At 35.2% G+C, this 21,990-nt stretch overlaps 1 protein-coding gene across 5 annotated transcripts in view; it reads left to right on the forward strand.

Annotated features, from left to right (window-relative positions):
- Positions 1–21,990, forward strand: part of LOC112051191 (calpain-B) — a 49,724-nt gene extending 27,734 nt beyond the window's left edge. For 2 of the 5 annotated variants that reach the window (XM_052886769.1, XM_052886771.1), the window contains exons 3-19: positions 490–666; positions 1,078–1,196; positions 3,466–3,534; positions 4,635–4,769; positions 5,329–5,497; positions 6,415–6,596; positions 6,848–6,961; positions 7,517–7,623; positions 7,986–8,095; positions 8,548–8,744; positions 9,460–9,610; positions 10,170–10,299; positions 13,988–14,191; positions 15,681–15,808; positions 16,186–16,307; positions 18,072–18,145; positions 20,130–21,990. In XM_052886769.1, coding sequence (XP_052742729.1) covers positions 490–666; positions 1,078–1,196; positions 3,466–3,534; positions 4,635–4,769; positions 5,329–5,497; positions 6,415–6,596; positions 6,848–6,961; positions 7,517–7,623; positions 7,986–8,095; positions 8,548–8,744; positions 9,460–9,610; positions 10,170–10,299; positions 13,988–14,191; positions 15,681–15,808; positions 16,186–16,307; positions 18,072–18,145; positions 20,130–20,212 — 2,271 coding nt within the window. In that variant the 3' untranslated portion in view covers positions 20,213–21,990. Of the gene's footprint in view, positions 1–489; positions 667–1,077; positions 1,197–3,465; positions 3,535–4,634; positions 4,770–5,328; positions 5,498–6,414; positions 6,597–6,847; positions 6,962–7,516; positions 7,624–7,985; positions 8,096–8,547; positions 8,745–9,459; positions 9,611–10,169; positions 10,300–13,987; positions 14,192–15,680; positions 15,809–16,185; positions 16,308–18,071; positions 18,146–19,153; positions 19,230–20,129 lie in introns of all 5 variants that reach the window. The other 3 variants (XM_052886772.1, XM_052886773.1, XM_052886770.1) reach the window with 2 other exon arrangements.

The raw sequence follows: 21,990 nt of genomic DNA on the forward strand, positions 1-21,990 counted from the left end.
TCCTTGCTGCTAAATCGGCTGAATAGTCGCGACGTTAAAGAGTTACAAACATCCATGCAAACTTTCGCGTTTAAGATTAATCTTTCAAGGATTTATTTTATTTTTGCCTTTCTCTGCGTAAAACTAATGAATCTGTGCGGAAACTTAGATGCGACAGAAATGACACCGGATAGGATTATTCTCAGTTGTTCACTCGTCAATGTTCAATTACAAAATAAGATTAAACCATGGTGTCTACGATAAATAACCCTTTTTAATAATGATAATGAAATTAACTTGAGGAAAAGAAGTGGTTGAGGAATTTCAGAATAACGAATGATACAACATGCAAATATGCGTGGGCACTAAATAAATACTAGAAACACCTTTGTTTTTTGCACTTGAACCAAAAACAAAAGTTTTCCTCGCAAATTCAAACCAGCCAGTTTATATCATAACATATTATGTTATCTTATAAAATTAAGTAATTCCAACTCGTATTGTTTCCAGCTCGGCGAAACCCGTCCATCTTCGTTCGGTCCAGCGGCTTACCAGGACTTCAAGGACATTCGCTCCCGGTGCCTGTCCGAGGGCCGACTGTTCGAAGACCCCGAGTTCCCGGCGGTGGAGCGCAGTCTATTCTATAAGGAACGGTTGGATAGGCATCTAGAATGGCTTCGACCTTCGGTAAGTTGCTTTGATGGGATTTCTTCAATTTAAATAGGGAATGTGACGTCAATGGCGCTCTAAACCTTTGTTGACCAATTTTTGAAGGGGTAAGTCAGGATAGGGTAGGGTTTTTCGCGGATGAAGGCGCAGGTGTTCTCTATAGACTGGCAAGTCCGTTGATAACACTCCCATGATATGCGGGCGACAGGGGGAAAGACTGTGCGGGTGTGGTATCGTGCGTGCGGGGAAGTGAGGTGCATCAGTCGTGGGTTTTTAGTTCATCGCTACACGCCCCCTGGCCCGCTTGGAACATCGGGAGTGTTACGAACGAAGATGCCAAGCCATAGTAGAATCATGGTTTTAAAAAAAGAGCCTCGTCTTTTATAAAAGTGCTTGTAAAATAACCGTAAAGGAAATGTGAATTTGCAGGAAATATGCGAGGATCCACAGCTGTTTGTGGAGGGCTACAGCCGTTTCGACGTCCAACAGGGCGAGCTGGGCGACTGCTGGCTGTTGGCTGCCGTGGCCAACCTCACGCTACACAGAAAGTGAGTACGTTTTACACGCTACACAGAATGTGAGTACCTTTTACACGTTACACAGAATGTGAGTAGACTTTTACACGCTACACAGAAAGTGAGTACCTTTTACACGCTACACAGAATGTGAGTACCTTTAACACGCTACACAGAATGTGAGTAGGGTTTTACACGCTTCACAGAAAGGAAGTACATTTTACACGCTACACAGAATGTAAGTACCTTTAACACGCTACACAGAATGTGAGTACCTTTTATACGCTACACAGAATGTGAGTAGGCTTTTACACGCTTCACAGAAAGTGAGTACTTTTTACACGCTACACAGAAAGTGAGTACCTTTTACACGCTACACAGAATGTGAGTAGGCTATTACACGCTACACAGAAAGTAAATACCTTTTACACGCTACACAGAAAGTTAGTACTTTTAACACGTAACACATAAATTGAGTACCTGTTACACGCTACACAGAATGTGAGTAGGCTTTTACACGCTTCACAGAAAGTGAGTACTTTTTACACGCTACACAGAAAGTGAGTACCTTTTACACGCTACACAGAATGTGAGTAGGCTATTACACGCTACACAGAAAGTAAATACCTTTTACACGCTACACAGAAAGTTAGTACTTTTAACACGTAACACAGAAATTGAGTACCTGTTACACGCTACACAGAATGTGAGTAGGCTTTTACACGCTTCACAGAAAGTGAGTACTTTTTACACGCTACACAGAAAGTGAGTACCTTTTACACGCTACACAGAATGTGAGTAGGCTATTACACGCTACACAGAAAGTAAATACCTTTTACACGCTACACAGAAAGTTAGTACTTTTAACACGTAACACAGAAATTGAGTACCTGTTACACGCTACACAGAATGTGAGTAGGCTTTTACACGCTTCACAGAAAGTGAGTACTTTTTACACGCTACACAGAAAGTGAGTAACTTTTTACACGCTACACAGAATGTGAGTAGGCTATTACACGCTACACAGAAAGTAAATACCTTTTACACGCTACACAGAAAGTTAGTACTTTTAACACGTAACACAGAAATTGAGTACCTGTTACACGCTACACAGAATGTGAGTAGGCTTTTACACGCTTCACAGAAAGTGAGTACTTTTTACACGCTACACAGAAAGTGAGTACCTTTTACACGCTACACAGAATGTGAGTAGGCTATTACACGCTACACAGAAAGTAAATACCTTTTACACGCTACACAGAAAGTTAGTACTTTTAACACGTAACACAGAAAGTGAGTACCTGTTACAAGTTACACAGAAAGTGAATACCTTTTACACGCTACACAAAAAGTGGATAGGCTTTTTTACACGCTACATGTCATATGTAGGCTTTCTTATATACATGTATATGTATGTAAAAATGTATACATGTATAATATTACTAGTATTTTTAGTCTGTTCAAGTCAGACTTGCCCTGCCGACTAGTCGGCAGACGTACGCAGAGATCTTTCCTCCCCAACAAGATAAAATCTTAAAATACTGGGCAATCTGTAACAATACGACACAGATTGCCAAGTCATACAGGAAACATGAGAAAAAGAAATAACTCACCTTACTATTACAAGCCTTGTAAGCCATCGCTCCTTTATTAGCTTAAAGTGACTACATCATGTCATTCAAGGTCATTGTTTCTGGGGCAGCCGATTACAACCTTATCATTGCAAAATATACAACGACTGTTTACCGCATTATTGATAACAACAACACGTTGGTATATTGTTGTCTGACTGATAAGAATTTACTTCCTAATAGTAATGTGATAGCCCATTGATATGACCGAATGGTTCGCATCCGGTCTGGGGCATGCATAATTTCTCAAGATACACGTAACTGAAAAGTTTGAGTTTTCAGTTATGTGCATCTTTAGAAATTAAATATCACGTGTCTCAAACGGTGAGGGAAAACATCGTGAGGAAACCTGCATACCAGAGAATTTTCTTAATTATCTGCGTGTGTGAAGTCTGCCAATCCGCATTGGGTTAGCTTGGTGGACTATTGGCCTATTCCCTCTCATTCTAAGAGGAGACTCGTCAGAGAACCGAATATGGGTTGGTAACGAGATAGAGGAAAATTCGAAAATCGAAAGAAGAGAAGAGAGTTATAAAATTATCGTACAGAATAACGCTACAGATATCTATAACATCTCAGGTTATACGGTCCTTTTACTTCAATGTCAGATATCGATATATTTGGTTTTGAATGTACATCCATATTAACACGAAACTTTTTTTTCTTTTCAGACTGTTCTTCCAAGTCGTACCGGACGACCAAAGCTTCGACGAGGATTACGCTGGTGTCTTCCACTTTAGGTAAGTGTCCAAACTTCAATGGGTTAATATCACCTGAAGATCCAGTTTAGAAGTAAAACATATGTTAGAAGTCAGTATGCCCTATTTAAACCTAAGATCTGCATTGTACTATAGCTATATGAATACTTATTGCAATATCTAGACAGTATTTTTTTTCCCCAAGTAAATTAAACATATTATAATACTTGTAAAGCTTACAATTCCGAAAGTATTAGGGAGACAAGCACCGCAAAACTATAAAACTATAAAAGTGAATAAATATTATGGCATAACAAATTACCTAACTGAAAATGGCAATGTGATATACATTCCGTATTTTCCATTTCCATTCTGGTTTTTATGATGTAGAAGTGAGTGCGATAGGAATACCAGCAAAATGTATATTATGCTTAAAAATCTGCAGGTATAGGTATACTGATAGCCCAGTGGATATGACCTCTGCCTCCGATTTGCCGAGCTCGAGTCTCCTTTTAGAATGAGAGGGGTTAGGCCAATAGTCTACCACGCTGCCCCAATGCGGATTGGCAGACTTTACACACGCAGAGAATTGTGAAAATTCTCTGGTGTGCAGGTTTCCTCACGATGTTTTTCCTTCACCATTGAGACACGTGATAATTAATTTCTTAAAATGCACACAACTGAAAAGCTTCAACTATTCAGTTGTGTGCATTTTAAGAAATTAATGTGTATGCCCTGGACCGGATTCGAACCCACACCCTCCGGAATCGGAGGCAGAGGTCATAGCCACTGGGCTATCACGAATGCTAAGTTATTCATCTCTTTTCTTTTCTAATATAGGTGGTAGTTTACCGGGTTTTCGTTGAAAATAGAGCATAATACCGTCGGTCTAGATGTGATACCTCGTAACTAACAATTTTTGGTAAAAATTGATTTTGATGCAGAAAGCTTCAAACAGCTTTTCTGGTGGTAGCCTGTAAATATCTTGTAGTATGTACATTAAAAACGTTTTTGGACTCATAGAATGACTTTTAGTGATACGTAAAAGATGTTTCTTGTCTCTCCTGTAAAGTTCGTCAGTTTGGCACTTACGAGCTATCACATTTAGACCGACGATATATTATTTATTATTAATATTCCAGGTTCTGGCAGTACGGGCGGTGGGTGGACGTGGTAATCGACGACCGACTGCCTACTTACCGCGGCAAGTTAGTGTTCTTGCACTCCTCCGAGAGGAACGAGTTCTGGAGTGCTCTACTGGAGAAGGCTTATGCTAAGTGAGTGTTACCTTCATTGTATTGACTCAACAGCTCAGACTAATTAGATAAGGACCTCCCTCGCTAGACGTTACTTTTCTGTCTTAGTATATGATCAACGATCTAATGCGATTATATATACTAATGCGTCTCTATAGACTCCATGTTTAATAGTTGTAATCGTGTTTGACAATTATAAAGCTCAGCTCATTTCTAAAGCCTTAATAGTTCAATGGTAAGAGCGGTTGGACTCATCGTCGAGGGGTGGTGGTTCGGTCCCGCCCTGTTGGTCTATTGTCGTTCCCATTCCTAATACTGCTAATCTGTAGCGATATTTTTATTACTCGATAATATAAGTTTCGAATTCACCTCCATCTCTCTCTGTTTAACACGGTACTATAGAATAAGAAAGATAGCGGTCAATTCGAAACTCGCACTTGCGAGTCATACAAAACATCGTTAGAGAATAGCCGCGCAGTCTTTCCCGACTAGTTGGAGGGGAATGGGATTTAAAAAAAAAGAAAAGTCAACCCGTCTCAAACATATACAATAATATAATTTCAAATACCCCCTATTCCAGACTGCACGGCTCATACGAAGCTCTGAAAGGCGGCTCGACGTGCGAAGCGATGGAGGACTTCACCGGCGGCGTCACGGAGATGTACGAGATGAACGAGTTGCCGCCCAACTTCTACACCATACTGCTGAAGGCTTACGAGAGGAACTCGCTCATGGGCTGCAGTATTGAGGTAAAAATTAAAAAAAAAGCGTTTCATCATCATTCACAACCCATTTTCAAGTCACTGCTGACCTCGAGTCTCCTCTCAGAATGAGGGGATAGGCCAATAGTCCACCACGCTGGCCCAATGCGGGTTGACAGACTTCACACATGCAGAGAATCAGGAAAATTCTCTGGTATGCAGGTTTCCTCACGTTGTTTTTCCTTCACCGTTTGAGACACGTGATATTTAATTTCTTAAAATACACACAACTGAAAACTAAAAGGAGGTGCATGCCCCGGACCGGATTCGTACCCACATCATCAAATCTTGAATAAATAAAATTTAGGTCTTATTTTACTTGTGTATACCAAAACCATACATAATAAGGGTGCTCTCTCTCAGACTGGAGTGAGTTTTGAGGTAATTTTATTCTGTAATATCTACCCTCATTTTGAAAAAAAAATAATAGGGTGTCAATATACAGGGTGCTCAGGAGTATTTCCCATAACTTCAGTGTTGAAAATAAAAACCTTTTATGTTTTCATACAAAGTAATTCAAATAATTCCGACTATTCATGTAACACACGCCTTTATCTATCCTTTTTATTTTATTCTTTATAATACGTAAAACTTGGCTACGTTAATTATAAGGATGCGTTTAAGGAACATATTTTAAGATCTATCTACAAGAGAAATATATACTCCGTAAATATTTGTTTTAAAACACATATTCCTTGAACATTTTAAATTAATTTTCGGTAAAAAATATAACCCCAGAGTTATGGGAAATACTCCCCATGCATGCTGTATATACGTAAATAAATTGGACGCGACCTCAAAATGGAGGTGCTCTACCGACAGCACAATATGTGACAGGGCTCACTTAACCTAATTCGTTTGTTGCTTATATCTAGATTATAATTCTGGACCGTCACCTTTCACAGCCGGACCCAAACATCCTGGAGGCGGAGACACCCGTGGGTCTGATCAGGGGACACGCGTACTCCGTGACCCGGGTCAAGTATGTGGACATTGAGACCCCGGGACGAGCGGGCAAGATCCCGCTGCTGAGACTCAGGAACCCTTGGGGTAACGAAGCCGAGTGGAACGGAGCCTGGAGTGACAAGTTAGTGTTCAATAGTTGTTGGAACAAAAAAAAACTATAAAAAAGAAAAAGCAGTGTTTTTAGCTTTTGAAAAATACTAAAAACAACGCTATTTTTGACTTGGGTTTCTAAAGTAATCGTTTACTATTTTTTATTAAAATTGGTACATATTTCGGACCCTTATGTAAAGTACTATACGAAATTAATTTTGTTTATATTAAATTTGATGAGTCAATTACCCTGTTAACTTCAAAATATGGTTATAATTACAGGTCACCAGAATGGCGTTTTATACCGGAGTCAGAAAAAGAGGAGTTGGGTCTGACGTTTGATGATGATGGAGAGTTTTGGATGTCTTTCAAGGACTTCTGCAGCCACTTTGATAGGTATTTGCTATTATATGCATTCTTGTTTATATTATTTGTACAATGCATGATTATTATTATCTTACTTTCTGCTCGAAACTTCCCTTTTGATCTGTTTCTAATTTGCTAATTTTCAAATTCAGTGTAAAATACAGCTTTTATTTTAAGTTGAAGGTGAAAATCAGTGATTGAAATGAGAACCAGACCACGTTTAAAGGAAAGTTGCGTATTTAAAATTAGAAAGTTAAAAACTTTCAACAAATTATTCTCAGATCTATTATTATCGATGGTAGTATGTTTAACTCTTTCACAATGTCCTATTTCTAACTAAGAATCCTTTGCTTCTTTAGGATTCAAACTCACTGAATGTGAATACCAACGATCTCCCACTAGAGAAAAATATGACACGTTCTCAACAAATGACTATTTTTATTTCATTAAACTCAATTTGTCATACTCTTTATTGTAATCCTTCGTTGTGCAGTATTTTTTTTAAGAATCCCTTGCTTCTTCGGAATTCAAACTCTGCACTCGAGACAAATGAAGTATGCAGTTGAACAAATCATTTCATTTCAGAGTAGAGATCTGTAACTTGAATCCTGATTCCCTGGACCCAGAAGAGTGCCCCAAGGGATGCACCAAAAAGTGGGAGATGTCTGTGTTCGAAGGAGAATGGGTTCGAGGTAACTATTGGTTCAATAATTTTATGTAAGTTAATCCTGGACTGTAATCTCCTTTTGATAAAAATATATTATCTCATATTGACCCTAGCTGTGAACTTTAGGTTAGGTTAAGTTTGGTGAAACAAATGTAAAAGAATCAACCAAAGTTTTCTTGTACATTGTTTTTGATCAAATGAATTAATTTTCTATATTTTCTTATAACGTGTCAATAACTTGTACATAATACAAGTATGCATATTTATTTGTACAAAATTTAAAAGTAACAAATTTTGACGGAATTTCGAACAATATTATGGTCAAGTTAATCTTTTGTATTATTGTCTTATTAGAAACAAAACTAAAAACATTTTTTTTTAATTCAGGAGTGACAGCGGGTGGGTGTAGAAACTATCTGGAAACGTTCTGGAAGAATCCTCAGTACACCGTCACCTTGAAAGATCCTGATGAAGACGACGCTGAAAATAAGTGTACCGTGAGTATTCTCTTTGACTATATGAATAGTCCGGTGGTATTGCAGCTTCGGCTTGTAAAGTTCGTATCCTGGGTCGGGCTACCTAATATTGATCTTTTCTTATTCTATTCTATTTCTTATTGTGGACCCCTTACTAAGAAAACCGACAATATCAAGGTAGTCATAGGGATTCATTGAAAACAGATGGCTCAGAAGCGTTTTGTTCAAAACTTCTACCATGTGTCAACGACATTCGGGATCGAAATATCTCACTTTCTTCCTGTTGCAACGAAAGAGAATATTCTCCATTTCGCCGATATTGGTTGACAGTCTCGTCACTAGATTTGTAGTTGACGCGTCTTAGGTTAGCAGAAATGGAAATCCATTCACTAATAACGATTTTATTAAACATTTTCTGAATACGCATATTGGTCCTTCGAGCCGGATAAAACACTTTACTTACCAAATTCCAGATAATCGTAGCGCTGATGCAGAAGAACCGTCGCTCGCAGCGCCACCAGGGGCTGGAGTGCCTCACGATAGGCTTCGCCGTGTACCGCCTGCCGGACTACGGCCACGTGCCCAAGCCGCTCGACATCAACTTCTTCAAGTACAACGCGTCTGTGGGCCGCTCGCAGGCGTTCATCAACTTGAGAGAAGTCAGCGCTCGGTAAGTTTGTTAGAGGTTCAATACTTGTTGATGCTTCTCCGTTTTAACAACAGAACGAAACGCCGTAAAAGGTCACCCTACCTCGTTTACCTCAACTTCAGGGTCTTACCTCAACGTGTATGTTTCAGACTACTAGTATATTCTGTCGGAACTGAATGATGTAGCCAGAAAAGTCCACGGTTCTCATGGGATTTGTGAAAAACAAATTTATAACTGTGCAGTGACCCTGGAATGGCGAAAGCGGAAAACGCAGTGTTGGTCGACCCTCACTAGGTGGACCAGGGACATCAAGCAGGTTACAGGGAGCCGCTGGATGCTGGCGGTTCGAAACCGTTTTGATTGGAGGCCTATGTCCAGCAATGGACGTCCATCGGCTGATAATGGTGATGATGAAATTTATAACGAAAGTCGTGAGCGTCCGCTAGTTAATTACGTATAATATTATTAAATGTATATTATATAACAGGTTGTAACTGATACCTTTACTTGAAGATAACTTTTCTTAAGATATGGACGCAATTGTTGCACTATGGTTAGGCTTAATTTCAATGTGTTGTTTGTTGAATAATAAATAAATAAAAAATAATAAAATAATAATTATTTCATATAAAACATACACTCGTAACACACACACGCACACACATCCATCTAGTACAGGGGCCCTTGCTACTTGTTAATTAATGAATAAAGATATTTCATTTTCATATATCTATAGGTTCAAATTCGAGCCCGGCCAGTACGTGATAGTGCCGTCCACGTTCGATCGCGACGAGGAAGGCGAGTTCCTGCTGCGCGTGTTCTCGGAGAAGAGCAACAACATGGCCGAGAACGACGAGGAGGTCGGCATGGGCGACGTGGACGACAGGGTAACTTATCATATATACTAATATTATTTATTTAATAATAATCAAGCAATACCACACATTACATTATACAATATAATAATAATTATACAAGTTACATTTTATTACATAATGCAAGTTATGGATACCCAGTTTGGGCGTAGCCTTTTGTCGAGCGTGTGATAGGGAGACCGATTTTATTGTTTGTTTTATTTATCATTCAAGTAGTCATTTACCGTGTAATAGCACTTTTCGACTAGAAAGTCCCTTAATTTTCTTTTTGAAAGCAATATCTTTCTCCTTATTACGTATACGTATACAATTTATTTTAATATTATTAAGGCATTATTTTAAGAGCAAATTGCTATTAAAATAATGCTTTGTTTCCATTAAAAGCTCCTGCTTGTGAAGTAAAGCCAGTCAGACCCGACAGATGGCGCTACTAACAGCTAAAATTTTTCAAGTTTCTCTTTCATGTATTTTTTTTTTTTTTTAATAAAGTTTACTTTAGTCTAAAGTACACTCGTTTTTATCTGAAACAGAAATAACGAAATTAATTACATAAATAAATATTATTATTCAGGTAAAAGACATAGCACCGAACCCCGAACCAGCGGATCCAGTGCGAGACTTCTTCACCCGACTGGCTGGTTCCGACGGCGAGGTTGACTGGCAGGAACTGAAGGAGATCCTCGACTACGCCATGAGAGAGGGTAAATACACACACACACACACACACACATTACACACAAACACACATATGACACACACTTATATTTATGTTAAATGGCCAAAAAAGCAAAATCTTTATACTATAGATATGTCACTAGCGCTTACGCGCTTAAAAACTTACCTTTACATGTTTTTGGAGTTTACTCCTTAAGAATCGATTTTTCATTTTTGATATTTCTTCTTTATAATATTTTATAGCCCCTAGTAAAAAAAAATATAGGCAGTAAAATTCGATAAACGAATGACAGCGTTACGTTTTTGTGCGCAACCTATACTGCGCACCTTTCACGCTGTTGCGAGCGCACGCCGCCGCCTGCTGCTCCTCGGTTGCGCACCTTTCACTTTTCAGGCGTACATAGTGTGTTTAGATAGTTGATCTGAAAGAATAAACTCAATTTGTTCATCGGAGCTGACACACGCTTTTTTTTCTCAATAACAAAATGACACTCAGTATATTTTATTTAGTATATAGTATGTGGTAGGTACTCAAAGCACATAAATCTGTCTTTATAAGACAGACAAACCTTGTCATTTACATTAATTGCAAGATGCTTAACTTCAATATTAAAAAATGTATAATCTAGCAACAAGATGTGAAGGCCGCTATGAGGGTTTATCAGTGATTTGACATATAAAATATGAAAGATAAATAAAAAAAAAATGGTTATTTACCTAAGTCACTAACAATATTTATAATTCCAAAATAATATTGTTCAACGTGTTCGAATGTGAAAAACTGATTTTTTTATGTTGGGCAATATTGACGTAAACTTAATGTTCCAAAATATTATAATTTAATTATTAATAAAAATTTTAATAAAAAAAATTCAACCGACTTCCAACTCAAAAATTAACCTAAACTAAAAAGCAAAAAATAACATCTTACCTATGTGCTACCTTCTGATCAGTTTGAAGGCGGTGCCAAGCCAGTGATGTTTTAATTCAAGCCGTTTAAATTACACAATTTCTGTGGTTCATTCAGAAACGGCTTTAATTAAAACACGACACTGGATTGGCACCGCCTTCAAACTGATCAGAAGGTAGCACATAGGTAAGATGTTATTTTTTGCTTTTTAGTTTAGGTTAATTTTTGAGTTGGAAGTCGGTTGAATTTTTTTATTAAAATTTTTATTTTTTAATTTTTAGTGTTAGCACACCTAACTGAATGTGAACAAAAATTAATGAGCAATTAGTTGAAACGTTATTTTCTTATGATAAGTATCTAAGTCCTTCTATCCCAATTTTAAAAATACTACCTTAACTCATATACAAAATTTCACTCCCCCTTCATCCACACGTAATATGAATATTCAGAAAAACGTGAAAGGTGACTGTCCTCCGTCTTCATCACCAGAGCCCCTATGCAGTCACAATCCATATGGGTGGAAAGTTCTCATCAGTATAAAATTTATCAAGTCCAAACACAAGGTAGCTACTGTGAACCGTCGAGGAGTTCCCTTAACTCTCCTTCATCTTTATCACGAGACCTCTAATACAGTCACAACCTATCCAGGTGGAAAGTTCTCATCAATACAAAATTATCAAGTCAAAACACAAGGTAGCTACTGTGAACCGTCGAGGAGTTCCCTTAACTATCCTTCGTCTTCATCACCAGACCCCTAATACAGTCACAACCCATCTAGGTGGAAAGTTCTCATCAATACAAATTTATCAAGTCCAAACACAAGGTAGCTACTGTGAACCGTCGAGGTGTTCTCTTCACTGTCCTTTGTCTTCATCATCAGACCCTTAATACAGTCACAAACCATCTAGGTGGAAAGTTCTCATCAAAACAAAGAAATCAAGCCCAAACAAAAGGTACCTGCTGTAAATCGTTGACGAGTTCCATACTCTGTGTATCAGCTCCATCATCAGACCAACTCCAGACCTTCATAAAATTGTAGTGGTTTAAAATACCTTATGGAAACACTAACAAACGCACTAGCCGTCTCTACGATTTTCGAAAGTTCCTCTCGATTTCTCCAGGATGCCATCATCAGATCCTGACATGAAAAAAATGGGACCACCCTGGAATCAAACCCTTCAAAACAAAAAAAGAATTTTCAAAATCGGTCCACAAATGACGGAATAATCGCTGGACATACATAAAAAAAAAAACATACATACAGCCGAACGTAGAACCTCCTCCTTTTTGGAAGTCGGTTAAAAAACTAAATCGTTATTTTCAAAGAAAATTCACCAATAAGAATGTGAATTTTTATTTAATAAAATAAGTTTAGTCGTTTTGCTTCATAAGATTATTAAATATTTTATTAACTGATAATTTATAGCTTTAATTTATACAGTTCAAAAAAAAAAAACTAACATGTTATAAACATTGATATAGATAATAGCAAAATAAATTGATTATTTATTTTAAATATAAAACATTGTGTTAATCTTTTTTTCTTGACTGTACATTTAATTGGATATTACAAATATTTATTTACATATTTGTGTAATTTACAAAAATGCCCATTTTGAGCTTTCAATGTGATAACGCTTATGTGCCATTTTTAATGCTGCTTTTTTTTAATTTGTTTTGTTGGAATCCCTCCGAAGATAATTCTATATGTAAGTAAAAGTAATAAATCTAAAATAGTTATTGTGAATTATGTTTTTAGCATTATTATTTTTTATTTAGTTTACACTAACTGTGAATATTTTAGTATATTTTATTTGCTATATCTGCTGTCAATAGTCTATATATATGTAACTATGTAAATAAAATAGTTATCCTTATTTATTAATTCAAAACTATATTAGCATATTAAAAATAATTTGCATTTTTTTTATTTGTAGACAGTCATTCATAGCAAAAATATATCGCAATCAATGTATCAAAAAAATAAATAAAAAAAAAAGCTTAAAACTAAACTGAAGTTATATAATAAAACAATTAATGTTATAGACTGGGAGTTACTTTTCAAAGTGTAATATTAAGAATAATTACATTTGTAATTGTCATTTATATAATAAACATTATAGACGGAGAGCGAGCGACAGACAGACCTTGATAATTTATAAAAGCTGAAAGTTTGATAGCTCATGCTCCTACTATAAACTTTGGAGGCTTTGGGAGATAGCAGGTTTCAAGCATCCAGACCCTCAACTATTAAAAAATAAAGTATAAGTTTTATATATATATAGAAATGATATCCCCATTCGTCTAGACACTTCATGGCAACCCTTCGCTAGAGACCCTTGAAGTTTCAAATGAAATAGTGTTTTTCGAAGGGTTGCTGCGAAGCTAAGTGACTGGCGACTGGGAATATTCTCATAATATTATGCCTAGGAAATAATAAAAAAAAAATACACTTTATACTTAGACGGTTGAGGGTCCGGATCCTTAAAACCCGCTACCTCCCAAAGTCACCACGGTCCAAACTCCATAATTGGTTATCGTACTTACTTATGGTAAAATGACGAAGGCCTTTTTCTAGAAAGGAAGGTGTTCACGAGCTCTTAGACTATTAAGCGACTAGGTATAAAAACTAGATGAGATTCAAGCACCAAACTTGTGATTTAATTGTGGTTTAGTAAGAGATGGGGTAGATTTATTAAATAATTACCGTTAGGGTTGACAACCATGTACTTTTAGGAAATCATCAAATAATGAAATAAATATATTACGGATAGGCGTATGACACAATAATTATTGGGGTGCAGAAATGGCCATGCGTCGCGGCGGAGGGGCGTACGATGGAGGGGGAGGTGGGGGGCAAACGACCCCCCCGCAAGAGCAAAGCTGCCTCGAGCAGTTGCTCTGCGCACTTTGCGCACCCATCTGCAAGGAGATCGGCGTCGACTTGCAGCAAATGCAATCTCAACAACAGCAGGAGCAAGTTCATCTGAACCAACCGCAGTCGCAAGGTATTGTGTGTATACGAACGATAAGTATTGTGTAATGCACGTAAAATTATTTTACTTTTTTTTGTGTAAATTTCATAAATATGTGTAAAATACATAATTATAGTTTTGGGTACAAAAATTAGTGCAAAAATCAAAAGGATAAATACACTGACAGACAACAGCATAATACGGATCAATTGATAATAATTAGATGAATTTGTAATTACACAAAAAATGGTGTAATCTAAACTTAAACAATTATACGCAGATTTAAAGTTTGAATGATTAAGAAAATTTTTTATGTGTCCACTTTAATCAGTGACCTTATTATATATTTCATTTTAAATTGCAATTACTTGATAATTAAATTATTTAGATACATGACTTCGCTCGCTTGCTACTGAGATAAAATATACCAAAAGTTAAAATACTTTACACCATAATTTCATAATATTTTGATTGAACAATTTGTTTGAAGATTTTTTAATGTATTACATATTTATACATGTTACAGGAAAGATGGCGACGATGCATGCACGTGTTATAAATTGCGATCTTTTATAGAAATGGAGGATGTTGCTTTAAAATGTCTATTTTTGTTGTATATTTGTACATTATTACATTATTATAATATTTTGTTTTCAGATTTGTCTACTGTTTGTGTATTATTTTTAATGAAACTGCTACAGTTTATTATTTTTATTTTATTTGTACAATAATGCTCTATGTTTGTCTATGTCCAAGCGAATTGATTTTCGTTTAAAGCATTATTTACATTTTATTTCATGATTTTATTCAATGATTAGAAACTAAGGTTTTTAATAAATAATTTTAGTTTCTGATCAATGATTATTATGTTTATTTACTTTGCTTTATGCCGCAACTAACCACCACACTAAATGTAAATGTAATCAATACAATTATTGGTAATATTTACATAAAAAAGCTTCATGTCAGCATGTCTTTGATTGGCAAGTTTTTTTCTCAAAAATGGGCATTTTAAACATTACATAAATTACTAGATATCATAGTTATTTTAGTCATTACCATAATTCACCTCCATTTCGATAAAATTCTATTCTTATTTATGTTTTGGGAAACGTTAGCTTATTTAAATTTGATTTATTTAATCACGGATAAAAATTAATTGAAGATTGGTCCAGGTCTGGCTGATGGGAGGCTTTGGCCATGGCTAGTTACAACAGCGTGCCTACAGACAAAAGCGTATCGCCAAGTGATTTAACGTTCCGGTACGAGGTCGTGTAGAAACCGAAAGGGGTGTAGGTTTCATCCTCCTCTGAACAGATAATTAAAAAAAAACATTTTATAGCATCATCATTGTTTGTGTAAAATGCATAATACAATTGACAGTATTGTAAATTATGTAAATTACAATTCAAACCGAAGTTTATTTAATGTTTATCACAATTTATTTAAGCTATACGTTGCCCAAATTTTACAGGTAAAGCAACTTTTTAAGCATTTTGTAACACACTCACTCGTGTTACAGAACTCAGAGGCGAAGGATTCTCAAAGGACGTATGCAGGAGTATGATCGCCATGTTGGATAAGGACAACTCGGGCGGCCTCGGCTTTGAGGAGTTCAAATCACTTTGGATCGATTTACGTAACTGGAGAGTGAGTATCTAAACTGTAACAGGTCAAATTCTGTTCATTGAAGATATTTTGTATAATCTTTAATACCATAATACGCAGAAGGTTATAGGATACTTTTTATCGTGAAAATAAAATCAAAAAGGGGTGAAATAAGGGTTGAAAGTTAGTATGGAAATATAGAAATTCCTTAATTTTACAAGTTGCATTAGTAAGGATAAATATCGTGAGGAAACCTGCATACCTCAGAATTTTCTTAACTCTCTACGTGTGTGAACTGTGAAGTCTGCCAATCCGCATTGGGCCAGCGTCGTGGGCTATTAGCCTAAGCCAGCATTCTGAGAGGAGACTCGTGTTCAACAGCCGTATATGGGTTGTTAATGATGATGAATGTTCCGCAGGCTGTGTTCCGCTTGTACGATACCGAAGGGCGCGGCGCCATCCCGCCGCAACACTTGCGCGACGCTCTGCACTCCGCCGGGTACACGGTCAACGCTCACGTGTTGAACGTACTAGCTCACAGGCATGTATTTCTACATCTGATTTTTTTTTTCGTATACAGAAGGGGAAGTCCTCATGGACACTTAGCTGAGTTAAGTAGTGCCGGACTCTTACCGGCTAAAATACAATACAATACAATACAAATACTATCCTTTATTTGCTGATACAGTTTACAAGGACTTAACAAATAAATATAATCTGTTCTGTATCACGCCCGATTGGCATGCAAAATATTATATTAGTTACATTTACAGTAAATATAATGTCATTCCAGAAATTACTTTTAATAATGAATAGAAGAACAATATTAATTAATTTGAAAAAAAAGAAAATACAATTGAAAAATAAATAAATCAAAAATCAATTTACATCATATTGTCAAAAGAATAAATTTATATTAAAATGTCAAAGTTAAAAATTCATTTATGTCATAAAACGCATTGTCCAGGAGAAACCTACGCAGATTATTTTTAAAACTAATTAAATTGTTCTCCTGTCTTATACGCTTTGGTAACTTATTATATATTCTAATAATCATCATGCAGACGCTCTTATTTAGGAAAGCAGTGTGGTGGGGAGGAAACCGAAATCTATCTCTGCAACGCTCACGATTATGCCTTTGAAATAATCTGTCGTTCGTTCTCAGAAATAATGCGATTTCAAATATATATAGGGATGTCACAGTAAATATCTTTAATTTTTTAAAATATGGACTACAACTTTCTCTTTTCTGCAATCCACATATTGCTCTTATGCATCTTTTTTGTGCAACAAAGACATTTGTAATGTAGCTAGCCCCCACCCCAGAAAACTATCCCATACCTCAGAATCGAAGCAACTTGGGCATGATACGCCACAAGTAAGGTTTTATTATCAACTTTCTTGGAAAGCATAAATAACATGTAAGAAAGCTGATTTAACCTAGAACACACATATTCAGTATGCGTTTTCCATGAAAAATGTTTGTCAATATTTAATCCTAAAAATTTCGTTTCATAAGTTTCGTCAATTACTTTGTCGAAATATTTAATCCCCCTCCTGTCACCCTGTTTTCTCTCTACATCTACATCTGATTGAATCAACCTATTTCCAACCGACTTCAAAAAGGAGAAGAAGGAGAATCCGAAAGAAATATTTACATCCACACCCCTTTCAGTTTCGACTAGGTTAGCTCGCTTCTATCTTAGATTACATCATCACTTACAATCAGGTGAGATTGTAATCAAGAACTAGCTTGTAAAGATTAAAAAAAAATCCCTTTTGGTCGTGTCGGTCTGCCGTCCCATCGGTCTATGGGAGTTAGGGAAAAGAGAATGTACCTGTGCTTGCGCACACATTTGTGCTCCTGCGTATATGGTTAATCTCAATGAGATTGGCCGCCGTGGTCGAAAAATTTGGTCGTGATCTTATATAACTAAAGGACGCCCGCGACTTCGTCCGCCCTTAGTAGTATCGCTGTAAAAATGGAGTAACGTTTTCCCAACATTTCCCTTTACTGCTCTGCTCCTAATGACGTAGCGTGATGAAAAGTATACTATAACCTGCCAAGGAGTATGAAGAAGAATTGTACCAAGTTTTGTTAAAATCCGTCGAGTAGTTTTTTTTATTTCTATAACGAACATACAGACAGACAGAGAGACAAAAATTTTACTGATTGCATTTTTGGCATCAATATTGATCACTAATCACCCCCTGATAGTTATTTTGGAAATATATTTCATGTACAGAATTGACCTCTACAGATTTATTATAAGTATAGATTAATATTGGTTGTTTTGTACCGCAGATACGGGTCACATGACGGCTACATACAGTTTGACGACTTCATAATGTGCGCCGTGCGATTGAAAACCATGATCGGTGAGTTTGATCTTAGTGTAATTTGTGTAAAATCTGTAAAAAATCATAAATCCAGTTAACAGACCTCGATTGGAAGTAATGCCATGCTCATTTCAGCCGTCGAATCATAATTAACCAGCCATTTTAACGGTACACTAGGTCTCCTCCTTATGAAAAGACTAAACGACGCCTTGCAGCTTCAACCGCTTAGTTGTTCCCGTAAGAATACGGAGATACAATATAGATTATAACACTCACAAGTAACGGGGCTTTCTAGTAGTATAAAAATTTTCAAAATTGGTTCAGTATTTTCAGAGATTACCCCTACAATGCCAAAAACTTTACCACTTTATAATATTTTATTACACCAGCGTAGATCTCGTTCCCGAGAAAAAAAACATGAAACTCCCATGAAACTCTCAAATAACGTGGCTTTCTATTGGTAAAAGAAAATTTAAAATCGGTTTAGTAGATCCAGAGATCATCTCCTACAAATTCGCAAAGTTTACTTCTATAATATTAGTATAGATATGGAGATTGGACCGACAACACACCTCGAATGACAGGCACTTAGCACCGCCGTAATGCGGTGAGAAGCTTATGGTTACTGGTGAATTTACAGACAACTCTTCCCCTGAATGTACCCAGTGACGTGTACTTCATAGATGCCAAAAAGCACTGCCTACCCTAAGGGCTGAATCTATGTTAAATCACAGAATACGTAGTTAGACAACGAATTCCAATTTTTACTTATAGTGCATACCCTAGTTAAGCTATTATTTTCACAACCGCCAGTGAATATACCTCAGGTTGATAGATGAACAAGAGATGTATGATTATTCTAGCAAGGATTACACGCTGTTCTGCTTAAGATATATCAATTATGTTATTAGTGAATGGAAAACTTATGTTAATCATGTAAACAACTAGTGTAAAAATTGTAAATTATATAAAATTTCAAAATGAAGATCATAGTTTCGATGTAATGATTTCGATTGTATTTATTATTTTAATATTATAATGAAACAGCAAACAACGAACCGCTCGAGAATCTCGAACGAGAACTGCAGAACCCGTGAGCGGACGCACGGACGCCCGGACATAAGTATATACATACACAGTCGTACACCACGAGTATACACCATAGAGGCTTGAAGAGACACTTTTAACATCCTATCTATCTATCTATACGATATATTATATATATCTATACGATAACTTAAAACTGCAACAACTGAGAGAAAATGTAATTGTAATAATAATAATAGAAAATTATTTTGTTTGTGTAAAACATATAAAAATTATGACAATGATTAATTATTATTCATGAACATAATATCAGTGACATAATTAAAAGTTTAGTTATAAATAAAATTAAAATAAAAAAAAAACATTTGTTTATATTAGTGTCAAATAATATAAATTACTGTTTATTATGTTAACTAACTATAAATATACTCGTATAACTCATCTACTGAATACAAAGATTTTTGTTTATTTAATTTTCGAGTTTATTTTTTTTAAACATGTCTATATTAATATTCTTTTTTTAATTTCATAATGCGGTGTTAAATCACTTTATTATTACTTTTTTAAACAATTTCTCTCAGAGTTGCCTTTCATTATAGAAACAAAAATAGTTAAGATTCAAACATTTCTCTGTTTTTTAATTAATTTGTTGTACCTACAAGCCTCAATAAAATATTGTTTGCGGCGACTTCAAAAACAATTATGATTTAAAAAAAAATATTACAGAATATAAATAAACCATTTGAATGTTTAGTTTCATATTATAAAAAGCATGTCGTTTCGCAGACAATAAATTTCACAACTTTATTTTTATCAGCTATTTGCAGGTGTCCTAAACCTTTTAAAAAATTTTTTTTTACACTTTTGTAAATCGCGTGTACCATGCAAATAGCTATATCGCACTGTATGGCTTACTAACCGTGCATTTACGCGACAGATTTGATTTTTTTTTTTAATTTTTGTATTTATTTTTCAGATACCTTCAAGGGTCGGTCTTCGGGAGGGGATTTCGCCACGTTCTCCCTCGATGAATGGCTGAATCGCACAGTTTACTCGTAAGATAAGACTGTAAAGTAATATACGTCTTAATACAAAAGCTTTAAGTCTACATTTGATTGTACCATACATGTTGAGGGTAATTCAATATTTCTAATTAACTCTTTTTTTAGGCTCAAAAGGACTAGAACTCAGAGCCGTAAAGCCAGTTTATTAAAAATAAAATTGAATATTTTACTGATTCTACTTACTTTTTCAACTTTTTTTTTATTAAGGTTGTTTGTGATTATATACTACAAATAACCACACAAAGCATTTATTATTTACAACAAAGTCAAAAGTTTCTAAAAAGTGCCTATTCCTTAATGTATGTAGTGACGTCACAACTTAAGATTGAAATATTAAAAATATCTATTGAACAAAAATTTTTATTGAACAAATATAAAGCTGTATTTACTTTTTTTTATTGAATTACCCTCAACTGTCAATAGGACTTGTTATTGCCAATTATTTTCATGTAGAATTATAATTCCGATTTCTAAATATTTCGTATACATTTTTTAGTCACAACATAATTCTATTGAATATATTTCGTCATGTCATGTCATGATTCTGGTTTTTATATACGATTACGGGTATTATTATGGTGTTTAAATTAATAATTAAATTGTTGTCATTTTTGTGTCGATTAATTGAAAATTTTCATTCTCATTTGATGTAGTGATTGTTACTAATAAAAAAAAATATTGAATATCTCTCAATATAAACGAAAATGCCTTGAATCGTCCGTAGAACAGAGTAAATATAAAATAATATATTACGTAAAATAAGATAGCAGTATTTTTGTATCCACCGATTTTCCATTCCAGTTTTATCGAACGAGTATATAGAGATTATGGAGCTATAATTACTGAATAAATTTTCATTATGTGCCTACTTCATTGTTTTTACCTAATTGTGCCTAAAAGCCTACGAATACTTTATTAGTCTTCAGCACAGATTAAACAATAATAGCCAGATAAAGCGCTCGTAACTCGGCGTTGTCGTTGCTGCTCCAAAAACAAAATTAAAAAAGAATTAATTCTTGAGTCAGTACGACACGAAGCGTCATCAGTAATTTTCAATATTATTTAAGAAAGATTAAGAAAAAGATATTATTTAAAAATTTAAGAAAATGGCGTCTTGTGTTTTTAAATATTTTAAAAACTGTTCACAAAACTAAAGAAATAAGATGAAGTATTTTTTATTGGTTATTATATTAATTTGCGTAATTGTTGTTAGTGTTAAATTTTGAAATACAAATTATGAAAATAATTGTATATACGGATGTCAAGGACACGCGTGATGTTTGTTTTTTTTTATGACTTTTACCGGCTTGCATCACGCTGCTTGTAAAGACTCATTCTGGATTATCTTTATTCTGTGGTCTTCAGTTGTTATTATTAGTATTATAGTACATCAATGACACAGCTTATTTGTCGTAGCCTTTTATGTTGATTTTTTTTTTAATAATGCTCTATTATCTATGTACTCGATTTCGAACTTTCAATGAAATAGTCGAGAATAGTCTATCTTTAGTTACTGTGCGATTAAAGCTAGGTGCTTAGATATGTATGCAGAATTGTAAAAGTGTATTTCATGAAAAAAAAAATCGAAATATTTATGGTAATATAATATATTGAAAATATAAATATAATATGTATCTGTAATATTAATTGTAAGCACTATGCTGCGTTGACAATGCATTTTTTTGCAAGTTATTTATAAAATTAAATTATGACAATTTTTATTTTTTTTTTATATCCCAAGTGAGATCTGAAATAAATATTATGTTATATTTA

Source organism: Bicyclus anynana, chromosome 18, assembly GCF_947172395.1.
Source record: "Bicyclus anynana chromosome 18, ilBicAnyn1.1, whole genome shotgun sequence".
Taxonomy (NCBI): Eukaryota; Metazoa; Arthropoda; class Insecta; order Lepidoptera; family Nymphalidae; genus Bicyclus; species Bicyclus anynana.